General features: G+C 45.0%; 1 protein-coding gene across 1 annotated transcript; it reads left to right on the top strand.

Moving 5' to 3' along the window:
• Positions 1–12: 12 nt before the first annotated feature.
• CATSPER1 (cation channel sperm associated 1) lies at positions 13–18,469 on the top strand. The gene is made up of 12 exons (XM_025173692.2): positions 13–691; positions 1,883–2,119; positions 3,548–3,661; positions 5,963–6,122; positions 6,366–6,457; positions 8,500–8,643; positions 11,471–11,534; positions 12,794–12,866; positions 14,844–14,901; positions 16,037–16,124; positions 16,597–16,711; positions 17,984–18,469. The coding sequence occupies exons 1-12, from the start codon at positions 442–444 to the stop codon at positions 18,011–18,013; spliced, it is 1,425 nt and encodes a 474-aa protein (XP_025029460.1). The 5' UTR covers positions 13–441; the 3' UTR covers positions 18,014–18,469.
• The last annotated feature ends 602 nt before the right edge of the window (positions 18,470–19,071 follow it).

Below are 19,071 nucleotides of genomic sequence, written 5' to 3'. Positions count from 1 at the left end.
GGGGGGGGGGACTTCAGTGCAAGCTTTGCTTAGAATGGGCTTACCCACCCAGACAAAAATATCAGAATCTGAGATGGGGCGAATATCCTTGAGGGTTAAAATTGGTGGCAGTGGGAAGCAACCTTGTCCTTTTGCATCCTGGTCAGTGTGTACCTGTGACCATGCCCACCTTGCCTGGCAGCAGTTTTGCACAGTTGCTCATCATCCAAGCATCTAAACATGTCTGCCGGCTCCAAAACTTGGGGACTCCTTAGCTGCAGAGCGTCGGTGGCTACAACTTTCTTCTTGGGCCTATTATGACCTCACAGAAGAATGCCTGGTCTCCTGGATGGAACCCGGGCATCTCCTCTGTTCCGTGAGAGCCCCCCACTTGCAACAAAGTGAGAGAAGAATTTGCTGAAGCATCTGGATGTCAGAGGGGTGGAAGCAGCAAGCAGCATCATGGATTATCTCACGGTGCCAGCAATGGCTTCCGCCTCTCAGATGGAGAAAGAGGACCAAGTCGTGGCCATCATTCCTGGAACTCTGGGACCTGCCGCTCATCAAGGCACAGGCATCTCAGCTGGTGCCAAGCAAGAGCCCTCCACCATCACAGGCGTAACTTCCATGATAGCACCAACCGGGGATAAAAGCAAGATCCCCAAAATCCGGCGAGGGAGCAAGATTATGCATGCCCCGCAGAGAGCCAAACGTGAGTAGGCCTTGGATGTGGAAGGGAGAAAGAGGTGGCTGGGGCTTTGGGGGGTGGGGGAGCAACAGGGTACGATCCTGCCCATGGGGAGATGGTAGCAGATGAGGTCTTGCTGGGAGTATGAGCTGTACAACATAGGAGGAGTCTGCCTACAAGAATTATGGGCTCTCCAGCTTGGAAGGTTTTTTAGAAAAGGATGGAAAACCACCTTTCCTGAATCATGTCAATGGTTCTTCTGCACAATGAGATGGTCACGGGGGTTCCTTCCAACTCTATATTTCTATGATTCTGTGGGAATTTTATGCATTAGATATCCTGCCTTTCCTCCAGCAGTTCAAGGCTGGGTAGATCAGTGTTTCTCAACCTTAGCAACTTTAAGATGTGTGGACTTCAACTCCCAGAATTCCCCAGCCAGCATGGTTGGCTGGGGAATTCTGGGAGTTGAAGTCCACACATCTTAAAAGTTGCCAAGTTTGAGAAACACTGACATAGATCCTCCCCCCCCCCCCGAACCTTATGAGTTAGGTTGGGTTGAAAAAGAGTGACTCATCCAAAATTATCTTGGGAGATTCCATCGATATCACTGGAGGCTCAAAAAGAATAAGGACAACTCTACCGTGGTATATCCTTCATTCTGCCTGGCAATAGAGATGGCCTTGAGCAGATTGGCAAAGGTATGTTTTTGGAGTTTTGCCCACATGCCTGTAGTAGTCTTCTCATCTTCAGGGATGGAAGTGAACACGCACAACAACGGAGGGGTGTCAGCCCTTCAAGGTAGACCAGACTAGGAAACCAAAGTCATGCACGCTAATACTACTTTTATTAGAAGGTTACAGTAACAACATCTTGCACATCTGAATCCGCTTCCCCCCTCCCTCCCTTTATCTTCATGAGAACTAGAGAGCGTGTTGTTGGAGATGCTTTCTGAGATTACAGTTCTGGCCCAGATTCAGATTTCTTTTATCTGACCATTGTCTTGGTCGTGGCTCTTCCTCAAGATTATTCCTTCTGCCCGTAACAAGGGAAGAAAAGAAGAAGAAAGAACTTAATGTGACCTTCCATAATTTGGAGACGTTGCATTGCTCGACTGTAGCACACTTGGGCAGTTTGAAACCTGGTCTGGAGGAAACAGGTTTCTCTGTTGTTCTTCTTCCTCTCCCGGTTCTAACTTGGCCCCCTCTCCTCTCCTAGTCATGGGAAAGTCTTCCCGTCATCACCACCACCACCGTCGCTACCGGCGGCGCATGACAATACAAGAGATACTGAGCCGTTCCTGGCAAAAGGCCTACCCGCATCTCGTTAACATGCAGGCGATCATCTTTGAATTGACCCAATCCTTCTTGTTTGACATCTTAATCTGTAGTGTGGTGGCCATCAATACAATCCTGCTGGTGATACAGACATTTGCTGTGGTCGAGATCCGGGGAGGTAAGTCCGTACATCTTCTTGAGGTCTAAAAGCACTTCCAAGAAGTTCTGTTGAGGCTTTCACCCAGCAGATGATAACGCTGAGCTGATCTCGGCTGATCCCAAAATGCTCTATAGGGTCATACTTGTTCAGAACAAGGATGGGAGTCTACCAGGAAATGCCAAGTCTGGAAGTTAGGCTAGGAAGTAGATGCTGTAAAACATCTGGAAAAAAGCAATGGGAAACCATTTCTATATTGTAGCCGATTAAACCACATGGATCTATCTGTGGGAATTATGTCCATCCTGGTGGAGTCTTTTCCATTAGTAGATGTGGCTGGAAAATAGAGGAGACACAGAGAACCTTGGATTCTAGGAGAAAGGGCTCTCTGTCCAGTTGATGTTGAGGTCAGGAGATTTTTTTTTCCTTCAGTAACTGCTTGGGTCATAACTCAGTTTGGAAGAATCTTTTGCTTTTTCCATTTTCTGGTAGAAAAGAACTATTATGCGTGCAGATTCAAATGTCAGCCAACAAGATGCCATTCTGCTCCAGCCCTCAAAGCTTGCTAGCAATTTTATTACAAGAGGCCTAGTGACCTCAAAGATCAAGACCCTAAAATAACACAAGCCGTTACAAAGTTTGGATTTGCAGCCTGTAGCGCCCAGGTATTACTCATGACAAATTAATAATAATTTGGGGCTGATTTTTTGGCTGTACCCTGTGGAATACTGCATAAATCACTAGAGTGTGATATTGTTTTTTCCCCCTGTTCTATTCTGTAGCATTTTCCCCTCTTTTTTCTTTACCCTTTCATCCCTCCATTTTATTTTATTGTATTTAATTGAATTGTCTTGATATGTAGGTTGGGTCTGTGACCTGTAATAATGGAATGGAATGGAATAAGTATAGAATAGAGTAAGAGTAAGAGTAGAATAGAACAGAACAGAACAGAACAGGAGTAAGAACAGAAGAATTAGAACAGAACAGAACAGAACAGAACAGAACAGAACAGAATAGAATAGAATAGAATAGAATAGAAGTAAGAACAGAACAGAACAAAATAGAAAGAATAAGAGTAAGAACAGAACAGAACAGAACAGAATAGAATTAGGTGCTGTTGTTATGGAAGAGGGTGCCAGCCTTGCGAGGTAGTCCAGACCCAGAAGAACTAGCTCTATCTTTACTGTCAGGTTCCATTAACAGAATCATGCAAGTCGGAAAGTACATCTCTTCCCCCTTGCCTTTACAGCCCAAGAAACTAGGAAGCAACCCTTCTGAGACATTCGCCAGGCCCTCATTCCTTCTGCGGGCTCAGGGGCCGTTTATCTGACCGTAGTCTACTCTGCGGCTCTTCCTCCTGTCTCCCAGGGCCACTCCCACAGATCATTACAGAGGGTGATCTCTCTCGTAATCTTGGTTCTCCTGGTCTCTCTTTCACCCTCTCTTTAGAATGGTTCTTCTCTGCCATGGATCCTCTTTTCCTTTGCATCTACGTAGTGGAGGCCATTCTCAAACTTATTGCATTAGGCGTCGACTATTTCCGTGACCCCTGGAACGACATTGGTGAGTCTTTAGCCATAGGGTCAAGGGGTGGGGGACGTCACATTGGCAGGCTTGCAATGGGTACAAACCTGGACCAGACAACGAGAGCGTTCACACACGGAATGCCACGCATTGGACTTTAGCCTAGCATGTGGTTTGAAACCAGGCCATGATTCCAGTGATTTCACAGGTATCGTCTCTGGCCCTATTGCTCCTTGTAAAAATGTTTTGAAGCCTCCTGCCAGATTAGTGGCGACCTGTTGATTGAAGCCTTAAAAAACTCTGTGGATGTGCAGAAATGTATCTGCTATTTTGCACCTAGGTGTATTTACATTACGAGGCCCGTGAAAGGTGCTGAACAAAATCAGTGACCAGCTCTGTCGGTGTAGAAAACTCTGGTTCATTCAATAAACCAAGATTAAACTGATCATGACTTAGACATGGTATGAACCCGCTCGTTGCCTGTATTTACCCAACATGTGGCAATTGCATTTCTCCACTTCCTGGGTTTACAAAACGCATGAGCCATAAGCAAATCAAACTGAAATGGATTATGGTTGCCCACCATACAAGGATACCACACACACACAAAACAGTAAGTCAGAAGTTTATTCCTGTTCTTTAACTTCCCTCCCTGACATTGTTCTTACCATTTTACTCAAGGTGGATCCAAGCCAGAAGGTAGATTGTCATAGATGGGAGGGACTTTGGAGATCACCCTCCTGGCCCAGTGCAGCTAATCCTTTACTACAGCATCCCCAACAGAGCAACCTCCAGCTTTTGCTTAAACTCCTTCAGCAAAGGAGAGTCCGCCACTTCTTCTGACCCTGCGTCCAGATGTCCACCTGAAATCGACTTCCTTGTGATTTAATTTAATAAGTGAATCATGGAATGGAAAGGTTGGAAGGGATCTTAGAGATAATCTAGTCCAGTGTTTCTCAACCTCAGCAACTTTAAGACTATGGACTTCAACTCCCAGAATTCTCCCAGCATGCTGGCTGGGGAATTCTGGGAGTTGAAGTCCACACATTTTGAAGTTGGTAAGGTTGGGAAACACTGATCTAGTCCAACCCCCTGCCTGGTATAGGGTTCCCTTTCTACTGTATCCCCAACAGAAATAGATGTGTGTCTGTGCCTGTGCCTGTGCCTGTGCCTGTGCCTGTGCCTGTGCCTGTGCCTGTGCCTGTGCCTGTGCCTGTGTCTGTGTCTGTGTCTGTCTGTCTGTCTGTCTGTCTGTCTGTCTGTCTGTCTGCCTGCCTGCCTGCCTGCCTGCCTGCCTATCTATCTATCTATCTATCTATCTATCTATCTATCTATCTATCTATCTATCTATCTATCTTTATTAAAAATTTTAAAGAGAAAGATAAAAACTAACAAGAACTAATATTTAGAATAAAGAAACAAACAAAAAGAGGGAAATAAGAAAAGAACATAGCTAAAAGTGCAGGAAATAAAAAGAGAAAGAGAAATAAAAGAAATATACTTCTGATTTTCTTTTTACACTAGTTATAAGTATGAATGTAAATTAACGTCTTACTCTATGGTTACATCATCGCTTACATTTTTTCTATAACCCATTTTTTTTCTAATCATCAGATCCATACATCATAATTTCATTTTGTTCAATTTCATGCAAAAAGTCAATAAGGGGATTCCAGTCAGCATTACACTTAGACAATGTCTTATCAGTTAAAGCTGTCAATTTGGCCATCTCAGCAAATTCCATCATCTTCACCATCCATGGTGGGTAAAGTCGAACCTTTCCACCTTTGTACATATAACAGTCTTGCTGCAATTGTCTCTTAATCACTTTACAAAACATTCCATTTGCAGTTAAAGAGATATCCAGTTAGAGAGGGGAAAAAAAACCTGAGCCAGCCTTCATTCCAGATCAAAGAAAGAATAAACGAAAATAATAATTTTAAGTACGTAAAGCTAACAGCAAAAAGCTTAACAAGACTTCGACCTAAGAAAGTTATAAACGGACCAAGGGGACAGTTTGAATTTAAAGGATTAATAGATTGACAAAGGTGCTTTTGACATTACTTGGGATAGACGTTTCCGATCATTTTCATCCATCTGGGTATTTTGTGGTTCTCCAACCAGTCGCTTTGAAGATTACGCTTTTGATTTAGTACAAAGATGGGTATTAATAACTGCTTTGTTTAATTAGCTGATATGAAACGAACGTTATCTTAAAAAAGACACGAGAGAAAAGAACAGGCTCCGATGCACTCTGCACATGCTCTGGGAATGCTTCCCCTCTCACTGGCAGCCCAGCTGAAAAGGTTGTTTTTCTTCTTCTTCTTCTTCCCTTACTAGATTTCTTCATCATGTTCATGACGGTGTTGGATTTTGTCCTCTTACTGTTCATCTCTGCCAGGCAGGGAAACCGAGGCAACACGATCACGCTCTTTCGGGTCCTCAAAATCTTCAAGGGGATTCGCGCCATCCGTGCCATCCGCTTCCTCCTTACCCTCCGGTCAGCGCTGAAATCCGCCAACTGACCGATAAGTCGGATTGGAAATAATTGGAGGAAGCCTTTCCCTCCCCTTTGGGGACGATCATACAGTGCTGTCCTAATCAATCAGGACAGGCCAACCTTTGGGGACACCAAATTCAGTAATAAACAGGTTGGCTCCCTGTGACAAAGGATAGGGCTCTTCTAAGGGAAAGGACACCTTAATCACGTCTTTTTTCTTTTTTTCGGCGGGGTTTCTTCTAGGGTGACGGAGAATCTGCAAGAAATCACCGGCACGTTTGTGCTTTCGTTCCAGTCCATTGGAGCTATTATCCTACTTATGTTCTCTTTCTTATGTATCCTCCCTGTAAGGAACAGGGTGGGGGGCTGGCAGAAGCTGATGGTGGGTATATATCTTCATTTATTCATTTATTTTCTCTGCTTCTAACAGTGTTTTTCAACCTTGGCGACTTTAAGATGGGTGGACTTCAACTCCCAGAATTCCCCAGCCAGCATGGCTGGCTGGGGAATTCTGGGAGTTGAAGTCCACCCATCTTAAAGTCGCCAAGGTTGAAAAACACTGGCTGATACCATCTTTCCTCCAAGGAGCTTAAAGCAAAATAGATGGTTTTCAAGCCCTTCGTGTGATGGAATGGTTTGGTGAAGGCTGCGCTCGGGGAGATAAGCATTCCCTTAGCCCCCAGAAAGAGCGTGGGAAGGTGAAGAGGATGTGATTGGCACCACCCGAAGGAATTCGCAGTGTTTGCTTGCTGGCTTGGGGAATTTAGATTCAGTCTGGTGAGACTGATGTCAGGTTCAGCCCAAAGAACTCCACGAGACACTACAGATATAGTTCTATAGCATTTATTAGCTTTCACCTACAAGGCAGAAATCTTGCCAGACTGAATCTAAACTCCCCAAGCCAGCAAGCAAACGCTGCGAATTCCTTAGGGTCGTGCCAGTCTCATCCTCTTCACCTTCCCACGCTCCTTCTGGGGGCTAAGGGAATGCTTATCTCCCCGAGCGCGGCCTTCACCAAACCATTCCATCACACTTAGTGCTCTCTGAGCTTGGTCGTTTGCTTGCACCCCCACCCCACCAACACCAGCTTGCACCCCACACCCCCATCAACATTGGCAGGACAAGCCATTGTATATAAACCGGGAGCAAAACCCCACCCTCCCTCGTGTTGATGACGTTACCTAGTCGGGTCATGAAACGTCTGCAAGCAAACCACCAAGCTCAGAGAGCAACAAGGACTCCACAGTTGAACCCCAAACTACAGACATTCTCTTCTATTGGATAGATGACTTTCCCTGCTCCTCATAATTTTAACCTCACAACAACCCTTTGAGGTAGGCCAGCCCAAGAGAGAACCATGACCCCAAGTCAGAGAGATTGTCTCAATTTTTAGCTGTAGGGATTTGAACCGGAGCAGGATTTACAGAAATGCCCATCACCTTTTCAGTCAATAAGTATTGCTGCGTGATTTTGCACAGCATTGCAGGCCACCACACTCCCCATAGTTTTTTTTAAATAAAATGTTTTTTAAAAATGAACTTTTAAATGTTATTTAAGTTTTATGTGTATGTGTGCGTGCACACACACACACACAATTAAACATGGTTAACTTTTTATTTCAAATGGAAATGCAAAGACATTTGGGGATGTAGCCATTTCATAAGATTTGGGGCACGTTTAAGTTTGAATGCTATTTTTATTCATTTCTGAGAGTCAGCCAGAATTGTTAGGTGGGCATTGTGCTTTTCATCCCAGCCCACACTGAAGTTCATTTTGTACAGGAGTCAGCAGGAGAAAGATTTTTTTTTTAAATGTCCTAGTCCATTGGCCTGCTAGTATTATGAAAACAGAATCAGTGGTGCTTAAAATGTGAGTGTAAAGCATACACTTATCGCTTGTGTTTTAAGCACAAGAGGAGAAGAAGGAGGTGTTGCAAAAGAAGTACTGTAACTATTTTCATAACCTCGTATAGTGTAGTTAATGGGCCGTAAATCGGTGCATTTTAATCAAAGTGCATGGACTGGGTGTGGCTTGCGCATTGCAATTGTGCACAACTGTTTGTGCACAGTGCATTTGTGCACAGAGAGATCTGTCCGGAAATTAAGTAGAAAGTTGGCCGGCCTGTTCACAGCCAGCCAGCTTTCTAGTCAACTTCACAACCCAGTTTTAGGAGTTGAGTCAGTTTCTGAACTGATCCTAGTCAGTTTCCCAGAAAACTCCCACTTTCTTTTCCCTGCTTGAACCCACAGCCTCCATTTTCTTCTAGACGGGTCCTGCATTTAAAACAGATTGAAGCACAGGTTCGAAACACGTCCATCTCTTCCACCCCTCTAAGTCCCCGAGAATTGCAGTTTCTTCCTTGACTTTCCACTTTCAGTCATGTCTTCTGTGGTGCTACGTGACATGTTCCATGAAGCAGATAAAAAACATTTTGGGGACCTTTTCAAAACCATCTTCACCCTTTTCCAGCTTTTTACTTTGGATGACTGGTCACTTATCTACCTGACATGCTACTCTGCAGGTAGGGAGAAGGAAGAATCGGTTAAAACTGGAATTCATCCAGCGTGGCCATTGCTCCTCCAAAAAGTACCATTTCCCTCCTCAATTTCTGCAGCGTAAGCGCCGCGGTTTGTTAAACTGCGGTATAATGACTAAACTGCAGCAGGTAATTGCACACGTCACAGGACGCCGTAAACTGAGATTTGCACCCCAGAATGGCTGGGGTTCTCCAACGTGGTAAGCGACAAACCAAGGAAGCAAGGTATGGATTGACGTGATGAATGAATTCAGCACCCACACGTTGTGCTAAGCCAGTGTTTCTCAAAGTTGGCCACTTTAAGATGGGTGGACTTCAACTCCCAGGATTCCCCAGCCAGCCATCACCCTGGTTTGTCACCCTGGTTTGTTTCCCGAAGTTCTGCTGGTTGAAACACAAACAGCTGAGTTCACTTCTCCTAAAACTAGACATTTGTGAGGGTCGATACAGAAAAATGGCCTTGCTCCCCAACAGTACCCCAGTTTTAGGTGGGTCAGTCATAATTAGAGCATGAGACGCATGATGTATTGGAAAGAAGCCCCCCCCCATCTTTTTTTCAGACTGCAGGTTGCACTGGGTTCTGAATTGCGGGGACTGGAAGAGAGGGAGAGATCCCCCCCAAAGGATCAGGGCAAAGATGGGCGGGTTCTTATCTTGGGCAGGACTCAGTTTGAAACCCGCATTTGACTTAATGGATTAAGCAGAATTAAATATAAGCCATGGGCAGTGTGAGGCTCCCTTCTTCCTGTACATTTGATCATTTTCCCCTTCGGTTTTGATGAAAATTACAATTTGGCCACCACTTTTGGACGGGGCCGGAGCGATACCTCCCAAAGCTTCAGGTTTGCATTCCTGTTGTACAGATTTCCCAACAAAATATACTCTCTTTCCCTTGTGTTCTCCAGCACTCAACCTGTATGGCCTAGTTAGTTGCCCCTAACTAGTCCCACGACCCCTTCTGCAGCCATATCCATGCCCTAGTCCACCCTGGGGCAGCTTAAGGTCATGCATCACTGTCCTCATTATGCAATAGTGTTTTCCCTCTTGTCCCAATACCATTTTTGCCATGGACGTGATCTGGTGAACATCAACCATTGGGTGGCTGGTACAGCCAGGGGTTGGAATCAGCCAGTTCCCAGGAGCTACTTTTGACTGCTGTGAGCCTGTTCCCCCCTCCTTGTTTCGGGAGGCACACACCGCATCTTACAGAACGTGGGTTTAGCACTCTTCTGAAAGCGTGCTAGTCGTGTGCAGCAGAAAAGGTTGACAGCAGGAAAGGATACCTGGGTCTGTCAGCCTGTCAGGTTTAGCCCAAAGAACTCCAAGAGACAATGCGTATTAAGTTCTACTGTGTTTATTAGCTACAATCTCTAGACAGAAAATCTCCCCAGACTGAACCCCAGCTCCCAAGCCAGCCAGCCACAACACTGTGAATTCCTGAGGGAGGTGCCAGCCTCATCCTCTTGAACTTCCCACGCTCCTCCGGTGAACTAAGAACACGCTTATCTCCCTGAGCCTGGCCTTCATAATTCCATTCCATCACACAGCCTCATGTTCCTATGTACGATTTGCTTCTGTCCACTAGTGGTTTCACACAGCCGTAAAGTTTACTGTTTTCGTTGTTTTTGTTACCTTCAAGGATTTATACAAGGGCTGCAAAGATCCCTTTTACCAGAACGTGCTCCCAGGACCAGCCTTATGGAACAGCAGTGCGATGCTCCAGCATTAGTCAAGTCCCCCCAGATTCCTTGCTCGCTCACTGCTATTCCTTTACAGCACTGGGTGGGAATGGAGCTCACTTGTCATTGATCACCACTTCCTGCTTCCCCCTACACTCCTCTATCTTTCTGTTGGTCAGCTGGGCTATTTTTGGACCCAGGTTTAGCTGTCTTTCTGAAGAGCGCTACACCCACGTTCAGAAATAGCCTGACTGGTGAGTTGCGCTAAGCAGGAACATCGAGAGAGCAGCCTTCCACTTCATCCTGCACCTGTCTTCGCATCCACTACTGTCAAACTGTCCCTCCTTTGCACCAGTTACCTGTCAAATTGGCTGTTTCTGAATATGGGTTTGGTGCTCCTTTAAAAGAGAGCTAAACCCACATTCAAAAATAGCCCAGCTCTTCCCCACAGCCTCTCTTAGACTCTACCACCTGTTAGCATCCCTGGTGTTGCCTAAACTCACCCCATCTTACCCCACCTTAAGGAGAATGATTGATGCCATTCAACGTAGGTGACACTGGAGGGAGGAGAAACGAAGCTGGAGAAATCCACCGATCGTCTACTTTTCTGTGTGCTCAAGCACTGGCAGAGAATGCTTCAGCTTAGCAGTGGGGAGGAGCCCTTGTGACTCTTGATTTTGCACGAATTTGTCTTTTCCTTCCAAATGTTAAGGGCTGCATCTTGTGGCAGTGAGTTCCAGAGGGCAAATCCTCTCTGGGAACTGGGCTTGAATTGGTTGAGTCCAGGTTCTAGCAATACTTAGTCTGTGCCTTAGATCTCCTGGCAGTGGGCCTTGGGAGAACCCCTTCTTCCAACACTGTCTTATCTGTTATCACTGGGTGCCATAGTAAGTTCCCATAATGCCCTAGGACCTGTGCTAAGTCAAAGGCATGCTGGGTAATTCTAGATGACGTGCATTCAAATCAAACTTGCAAGATGTTGGTGCATGTTGGGTGCAAGATCTAGGGGGATTTGGCAGATAGAGAGGCCAAGAAAGGCTGAACAAATCTTTAAGGGGGCAGCGGCTGGGGTCATATGGCTGACCAGTTATCTGGAATATCCCTCTACACCGTATTCCCTTTTTTCCTTCCAGGCGCCTGGTACATTATTATTTTTCTAATCATCTATATCCTTGTGGAATATTTTTTGCTTCTCAAGTAAGTATGGCCCAGGCATAACCATCCTGATGCTAGAAGGCAATGCAGGTGGGCTGTTGAGGAACAAACAGCTTACGAGCCTCTTAAAGAGATCCCAAATTCTGAAACTTTCATCCAGGCTTCGTCTTGATCCATTTAACAGCTCTGTGGCTGATCTGGAAAAAAAAAAAAAACAGAAAATTGTCCAGGAGTGTAAGGGGGCTTACATAGCAGAAATGCACCCGGTGTGGTTTGTGAAACAGGATTTAAAATCAATATTATGTGGCCTTTCAAAATATCTCTGGAGCCTAGCATCTACAGGCTTTCCACTCATGCTACAATTAAATATTCCCAATTTTTTAAATTAGTTGGTGTGCTATTATGAGCTGAGAGGAGTGGTAATTCAAAATTCACTGAGATACTTAAGACATACCTCTTGGTCTTGGTCTAGCTTTTCAGACCCGCTAGAGAGCTCTTAGTGTTTCAGTCCACCTGAAGGAAAAACAGAAGGAAGGGTGATCTGGATCTTCCTGTCCAACATCAGAGATACAAAACCTTGTGGTTGTCCTAAGAAGATAAGAGTAGATGTGAGCCCATGCAATCTTGCATGTGCCAAAGGGTTAATAAGAAATTCTCATGTTTAATCAAGAAGCTACATCTCTAGATGTAAAAAGAAGTTTAGTGTATTTGGAAAGAGGAATACAGGAAAAACTAGGGAAGATCATGCACAAAGAATTCCAAATATCAGTACAGAAAGCCTTCACAATCACCTACTCAAATAAAATCTTGGTTTTCAGCATGTGTTCAGCATTTGCTGCAAAACAGATGATTGCAGAAAGATAATCTGGGCCTTCGGTTTGGATGTTGTTAGGCAGGGCTTCCTTCTTGATTCTTCTTCTTTCTCCTCCCCCTTCTCAAACACAATCCTCCCAATTTTATAGAACACAGCGAGTGAAATCAACCTTTATGGGTTTGCCCAATCAGCAAAATGCCCCATCTCTGATATGATGGGTCTAGCCAGCAAATCAGATAATTATCTGGTGGCTAAACCCATCTTCCTTCCTAAATGGCCCTTCTGTTAAATGCTGACATGCTGACTAGTCTCAGCCATTGTGTCATTGTATAAAAAGGAATATACAGAAGCAGCATTTTTAGGAAACAGAAATTTAATTCTATCTACTTATGTCTTTTAGCGTGGGGTCAATTTACCAGACATTTTAGGGGGCAGTATTATGCCACACCCCAAAATAGGGGTTTATCACATGCACCACCTCTTGCAGCCTGGTGATTGCAGTCCTGGTGGATAATTTCCAGATGTCCCTCCTCAAACGCCAAGAGAAGAAGAAACTGAAGGTCAGTTCTTGTCTTTTGGCGGGAGGGGGGTGAGAAGGTGAACATTTGCCCTGGGCTACCTATTTGGAGGAAGATGCATAAATCCAAAACATGGTTCTCTATTCAAAACAATGAGATGTATCAATCCTTTTCACTGAAGGCAGTAAAACTCATCAGTTAAAATCAAATTCCAAGGATTAATTTGAGACTCCATTTGAGTGGACCAGAGATAATGTAGGAAAAAAAGTACCATAGGTGGAGGATGAAGGAGTAGGGACTGGAAACCGAGTGGAGAAACTCGACTGGGCCTCCAACTGCCACTCCCATCATCCTCTACCAGCTTGGGAGATGTTATTATTTATTATTATTTATTGGATTTCTCCACCGCCCATCTCCCCCACAATAGGGGACTCTGGGCGGCTTACAAAGACATTAAAACTATAAATATATATAAAATACATAATATATATAGAATTAAAACAATATTAAAAAAGGACAATCCAAGAAGATGGAAAATCGGGCCGGGGACAGCCGGCCACTATGGGGCTAGCCATCTCCCTGCTTGAGATATTCCCTCCCCGCCCCAGGCCAAATGGCAGAACCGGGTCTTCAAAGCCTTATGGAAGGCCAGGAGTGAGGGGGCCAATCGCACCTCCGGGGGCAGAATGTTCCAAAGAGCGGGGGCCACCGCAGAGAAGGCCCACCTTCTGGACCCCACTAGTCATTCTTTTACTGCAGGGATCCGAAGCATGCCCTCTCTGTGTGACTGGGTGGGATGGGTTGAAGTCATGGGGAGAGGCGGTCCCTTAGGTAATCTGGCCCCCTGCCATGTAGGGCTTTAAAGATGATAACCAACATCTTGAATTGGACCTGGAAGCAAACTGGCACCCAATGCAGCTCGTGGAGCAATGGTGTTACATGGGGCCTTCTCGGGGCTCCAAAAATAGCCCGCGTGGCCGCATTCTGGACCAGCTGTAGCTTCTGGATACTCTTCAAGGGTAGCCCCATGTAGAGTGCATTGGAGTAGTCTATCTGGAAGATAACAAGGGCATGAGTGACTGTTCGAAGGGCATCCCGATCCAGGAAAGGGCGTAACTGATGCACAACCCGTTATCTGTTGCTCTCACTGCCTGCAGGCTAATGGGAATCCTGTCCATTGATAACTTTGCTCAACAATGTCTATAGACTAGTGTTTCTCAACCTCAGCAACTTTAAGCTGGGTGGACTTCAACTCCCAGAATTCCCTAGCCAGCCATGCTGGCTGGGGAATTCTGGGAGTTGAAGTCCACCCAGCTTAAAATTGCTAAGGTTGAGGAACACTGCTGTAGACCATCATTTCTGATTGGGGGTGTATGATAGAAGCTGTAGTCCATCAGCCATGCTGCCTGGGGGTGATGGGAAATGTAGTCCATCAGCCAAGCTGACTGGAGTGGGGAAAGTGTAGCCAACAGCCATACTGACTGGGGATGATGGGAAGTATAGTCCAGTAGACTGGGGTGATGGGATCTGTGGGCCATCAGCTACACTAACTGGATAATCCATCGGTCATGCTGACTGGGGATGATAGGAGGGGTAGTCCATCAGCCATGTTGACTGGGGTTGATGGGAAGTATAGTCAAACAGATACACTGACAGGGTGGGAATTGTACTGATCAGCCATACTGAGTAGGGATGATGGGAAATGTAGTCCCTCACCCATGCTGACTGGGGATGATGGGAAGTGTAGTGATCATCCATATTTGAGGGGGATAATGGTGAATGTAGTCTATTGGCCATGCTGCTCAAGAAGATGAAGGTACTCTACCCACCATGCTAGTTGGGAGAAAGATGGAGATTATTGTTGATGGACCAGCTTCACTGCTTTGGGTCGAGGTGGCCACAGTCCAAGCTGCAAGGTTGTTTTTTAAGAGTGCACCAGGGGCAAGAATCATTTCTCATCCATCCGCCTCTCCATCCTCTCCTGCCATTACTGACTTATTTCCCTTGCTCTTGGATTAGCAAAAAATGATCCAGCTGAAGGACAGCACTGCAGAAGATGATGCCATCAGGCAAGCAGGTGAGGGTCCCACGGGGATTGGGGGGGGCTACAGCAAATCTGAACAAAGGGTGAGGCTTAGCCAGGACTCGGGCCAGGCCCACCGCTTGTCCAGTACGGGCAGATGATGGCCAGTTTGGTGCAGCCGTGAAAATCCTGAAATAGAAACTGGGAGGCAGTGAGTTCGAGGCCACCCTGAGGCATGGAAGCCGGTTGGGTGATTTGGGGCCAGGGCGTTCTCTCCACGCAGCCCCTCACAGGGTTGTTTTGTGGGGAAAATAGGAGGTGGAAGCATTGTGAGATCTATCTATCTATCTATCTATCTATCTATCTATCTATCTATCTATCTATCTATCTATCTATCTATCTATCTATCACATTTACACACCGCCCATCTCACTGTATAAGTGACTCTAGGTGGCTTCCAGGTAGACAAAAACTTGTACAAAATCAAAGTGGGGTGTCAGTCTGATAAAGAAAGAAGGCAAGAAGACGAACCCTTCATCTCAGGAGAATGATTTTGACTTAGTGTTGCAGGGATGTCTTGAAATTAGCTGTGGGGGGTTGCAAATTCCCAAGCACCTCCTGGCCAAATTAACTGACTCTTGCTACCCCTGAATACCTGCAATAAGCAAGCCAAGGTTGTGGTGTCCCTTCCATATCCCCTACGGCGTTTAAGGATTCCCCCACCCCAACACGCATGCCATGTTGCCAGAAAGTTGTGCACTTGTCATGGTACATGGGAATGGCCTTGGGAGACAGAAGGGAGAGCTGCAGATGGGACAATCGGCCTGTAAAAGGGATCTCAGTCCATAGAAGGAGGGAGGGCGTGGGAAAAGTTTCAGAAGGGGCCCTCCCTAGTTTTCCGGAGAGTAAAAGGAAAGGAGGGAGAAAGACTTTCAGTCTCACAAGATTCTGTTAAAGGAACCTGACCATGAAGATAGAGCTAGGGCTTCTGGGTGGGCTTCTTGTCTGGACTACTAACAGCACTCCGATAGTGAAATACAAAGGGTGGGGTGCGGTCAAGAGGAATCTGTAAACCTGTGTTCCTCAACCTTGGCCACTTGAAGATCTTCAAATGGCCAAGGTTGAGAAACACTGCTGTAGACTGAACACCTACTAACAAGACCCCCTTTCTCATCTCCACTTGATGCAGAGAAGGCCAAGTTGAAAGGCGAGGAAGAAGAAGGCCTTTTCAGGAAGACAGTGATGGAAAAATACGGCAACCTTGAGCTGAGTGACCGGTGAGTGAGAGCCAGACTTTCTGGTAGGAAGCAGCCTGTGCTAATTCTTGGGTACCTCGTGCCTCATAATGACCTTGTCAAGAGCCCTGTGGGCTACGGGACTCCCATAACTTACCAGAGAATGGCCAGAAACGTAGGCAGCACCAGACTTCAGTGGGCCATCATTCCTACCCAATGGGAGATGCTAGTAATTGTAGGATCCTTAGCTTAGAGTTCGGCGTGGTGTTCAAATCCAGCCGCATGACTCTCTATTGATCAGCCTGTTGTGCTAAGAGCTGTTGAGACATACTGGGTGATTTCATGGATATGAGAAGAACAGGGGAAATCTGAGATATTTTTTTTACTGCTTTCTAGGCATCATTGATGGAAACCCAAGCTTGCTTTTCTTTCCTGAAATTAGATTTTCCAGGGATCCCTAAGCAGGAGCAGCTGGAAAGAACAGGAAAAAAAAATATTTTTTTGACTCTTTCAGAGAATGGCAGCTTCTCTATGGTTACTTCCAGCTAATGACGGCTATTGAGACCAACCAACAGCAGTTCCAGTCCCAGGCTTTCACCACCAACAAGATCTTGGACACTTTTTTTGAGGTATCAATTAAAACCTCAGCTGAATTCTCCCCATCCCTCCAGGACCATCCATTCCTTCGACCGAATTCATCTCTTCTTGAACATCCAGATGCAGTGTAGGAGTTACAGCAGTTATATTCCCTACCGACCACTCAGTGGCACTGTATGACCTGTTTTGTTCTTGTTGGAATTTGTCCAACATAGTCTTCATCGGTTGGGTCTCATATATTGTACATTCAGCCCTTTATGGGGATTTGAATTCAGGAGGCTTTGAATGCCCCCTTGTGCCTCTTGGTGGTTCCTAATGGTCAGTGCGGAATATAACCACTGTAAGCTATATAAACTCCATCGGTGGGAGGTCTTGAGGCTTCTATGATGAGGTCCAGATAAACTAATATCTTCGCTCTCTAGTGCAAGGGTGCAAATGAGTAAGGAGGAAGACGTATCACTCATAGAATCATGGGAATTGTAGTTAGGCCTGATTTAGAGCCCAAGCTTGGACAAAGCTGGACTTTACTGGGCTTTACTCAAAAAGAAAGGAGTCAGTCACAGAATCATACTGTAGACTCACAGAACTGGGAAGTTGGAGGAGACCTCAAGGATTGTCCTGTCCAACCTTTCTACAGGGTGCAGGAAAATCAATTAAACCATCCTGAAGGGGTGACTGTGGACCACCACCTCTCATGGATGGCTTAAGTGGTTTTAAGAAATGTTGGCTGTAGTTGTTTTAAAGTTCGATAAAATTATTTTTTAAAAAAGCCCTGATTCCAGAGGATCAGACTTCAAATTGCACTACTGTCAGGAAATTGTTGATGGTAAGAGCTGTCCTAGAATAGAATATGAAGTGGTATCACAGAAGCTAGGTATCCATTTATTCAAAATTCTTTCATGGATTCTACACTAGCAGGAGGTTGGTTTAGACGGCCTCTGAGATCTCTTCCACCGTTATGACTCTATTTTTCCTCTGCTCTGGATCTTCGTGAATAATTAGACCATGCTGTCTTAGCTAGCCTATCTGGCAGGGTTGCTGTGCAGATAAAATAAAGAAAACAGTCAATGCCTCATAGGCTGTATTTCTAGGTCTCGCTAAACCACACAACATAGCATGTCACACAAACCTAACTTGTATGGTTCCTTGATGGTTTGGTATGTTGTGGAAACGCAGAACAATGGTTAATCCTATAAACCATTGTTAGGCCAAACATGATTAAGGATGTCATACAAATGCAGGTTTTGAGCTTTCTTAGAAAATGAGGATACTGATGGACCAATTTCCCTAACTTTTTCTTACAGACATCTGAAGAGGATTTCTTTCCCAAATGAAACACAGAGAGAGATCCACAGTTCACTGGTGGGATTTTTTTTATGCTACCAGCAACTGTTGCTGTTAAAAAGTTGACATAGCTGCTTATTTTGATGACCTTATGTTAAATGCAACATTGTGTTAATTGAATCAAGTTGCGACTCTTAGCATATGGCAGTTTAAACCTAGCTGTCCTTGCTGGGTTTGGATATTTACCAGCTCCAAAATTTGTTTCGGAGGCTAGAGCTGTTCTGTGTCGGAATTTCAGGCCACGGCTTTAGTATTTTCTGCACTGCTTTCGGTGAGCAATTTTTTAGCTTTCAGACAGAGAAATACCCTTCCCATCAATTGTTAGAAGAAGATTTTGAACTTAAGCAAGCTTGGACTGAATCTAAACATTTTTGCATACAAACTGTAGATGTGCAACTCTCACTGATCTATGGAACCTCTCTTAATGTGAAAATAATAAAAAGAGTTCATTACAGAGCCTCTTTCCTTTCCATCTGGTCTTTACTGTTAAGCTGACAGAACCTAGAGCAAGATGTGAATGGGCCCATGCCCAAAACCAAACTGGATTTAATTGTTTAAATATCATTGTAATTAAATTCCATGACTTCATTATTTATATAGTCTTTTTATATAGTATTTCTTAGCTAATTTAATATGGATATTTATATTTTTACTGTTTGTTTTTAATTGTGAGCTGTCCAGAGTCACCCTTTGGGGGAGATGGGCGGCATATAAACAAACAAACAAACAAACAAACGTGAATAGACTGACTTCCCATGTTTATAATCATTTCCCCTTCTGATCATATCAAAGGCAACTACTTGGCTGTAACTTTGGAAAGTGCTTTTCAGAGACAGACCAAAACTGGGTTGGATTAAAGAAGTAAACCATTCTTCTATCCTCTATCTCACTGTTTCGCAACCTTGGGAACTTCAAGAAGTGCAGACTTCAACTCCCAGAATTCCCTGGCCAGCATGGCTGGCCAGGGAATTCTGGGAGTTGAAGTCCAGACATCTTAAAGTTCCCAAGGTTGAGAAACTATGCACTATCTCATTCTCCATTCTCATGA

This window comes from Python bivittatus, unplaced genomic scaffold (genome assembly GCF_059951505.1).
Source record: "Python bivittatus isolate LINGU-HERP-01145 unplaced genomic scaffold, Pbiv_v1 ctg000180_np1212, whole genome shotgun sequence".
In the NCBI taxonomy this organism is placed as follows: domain Eukaryota; kingdom Metazoa; phylum Chordata; class Lepidosauria; order Squamata; family Pythonidae; genus Python; species Python bivittatus.
The sequence above is the reverse complement of the archived record's forward strand: the minus strand, read 5'-3'. Positions and strand labels throughout refer to the sequence as shown.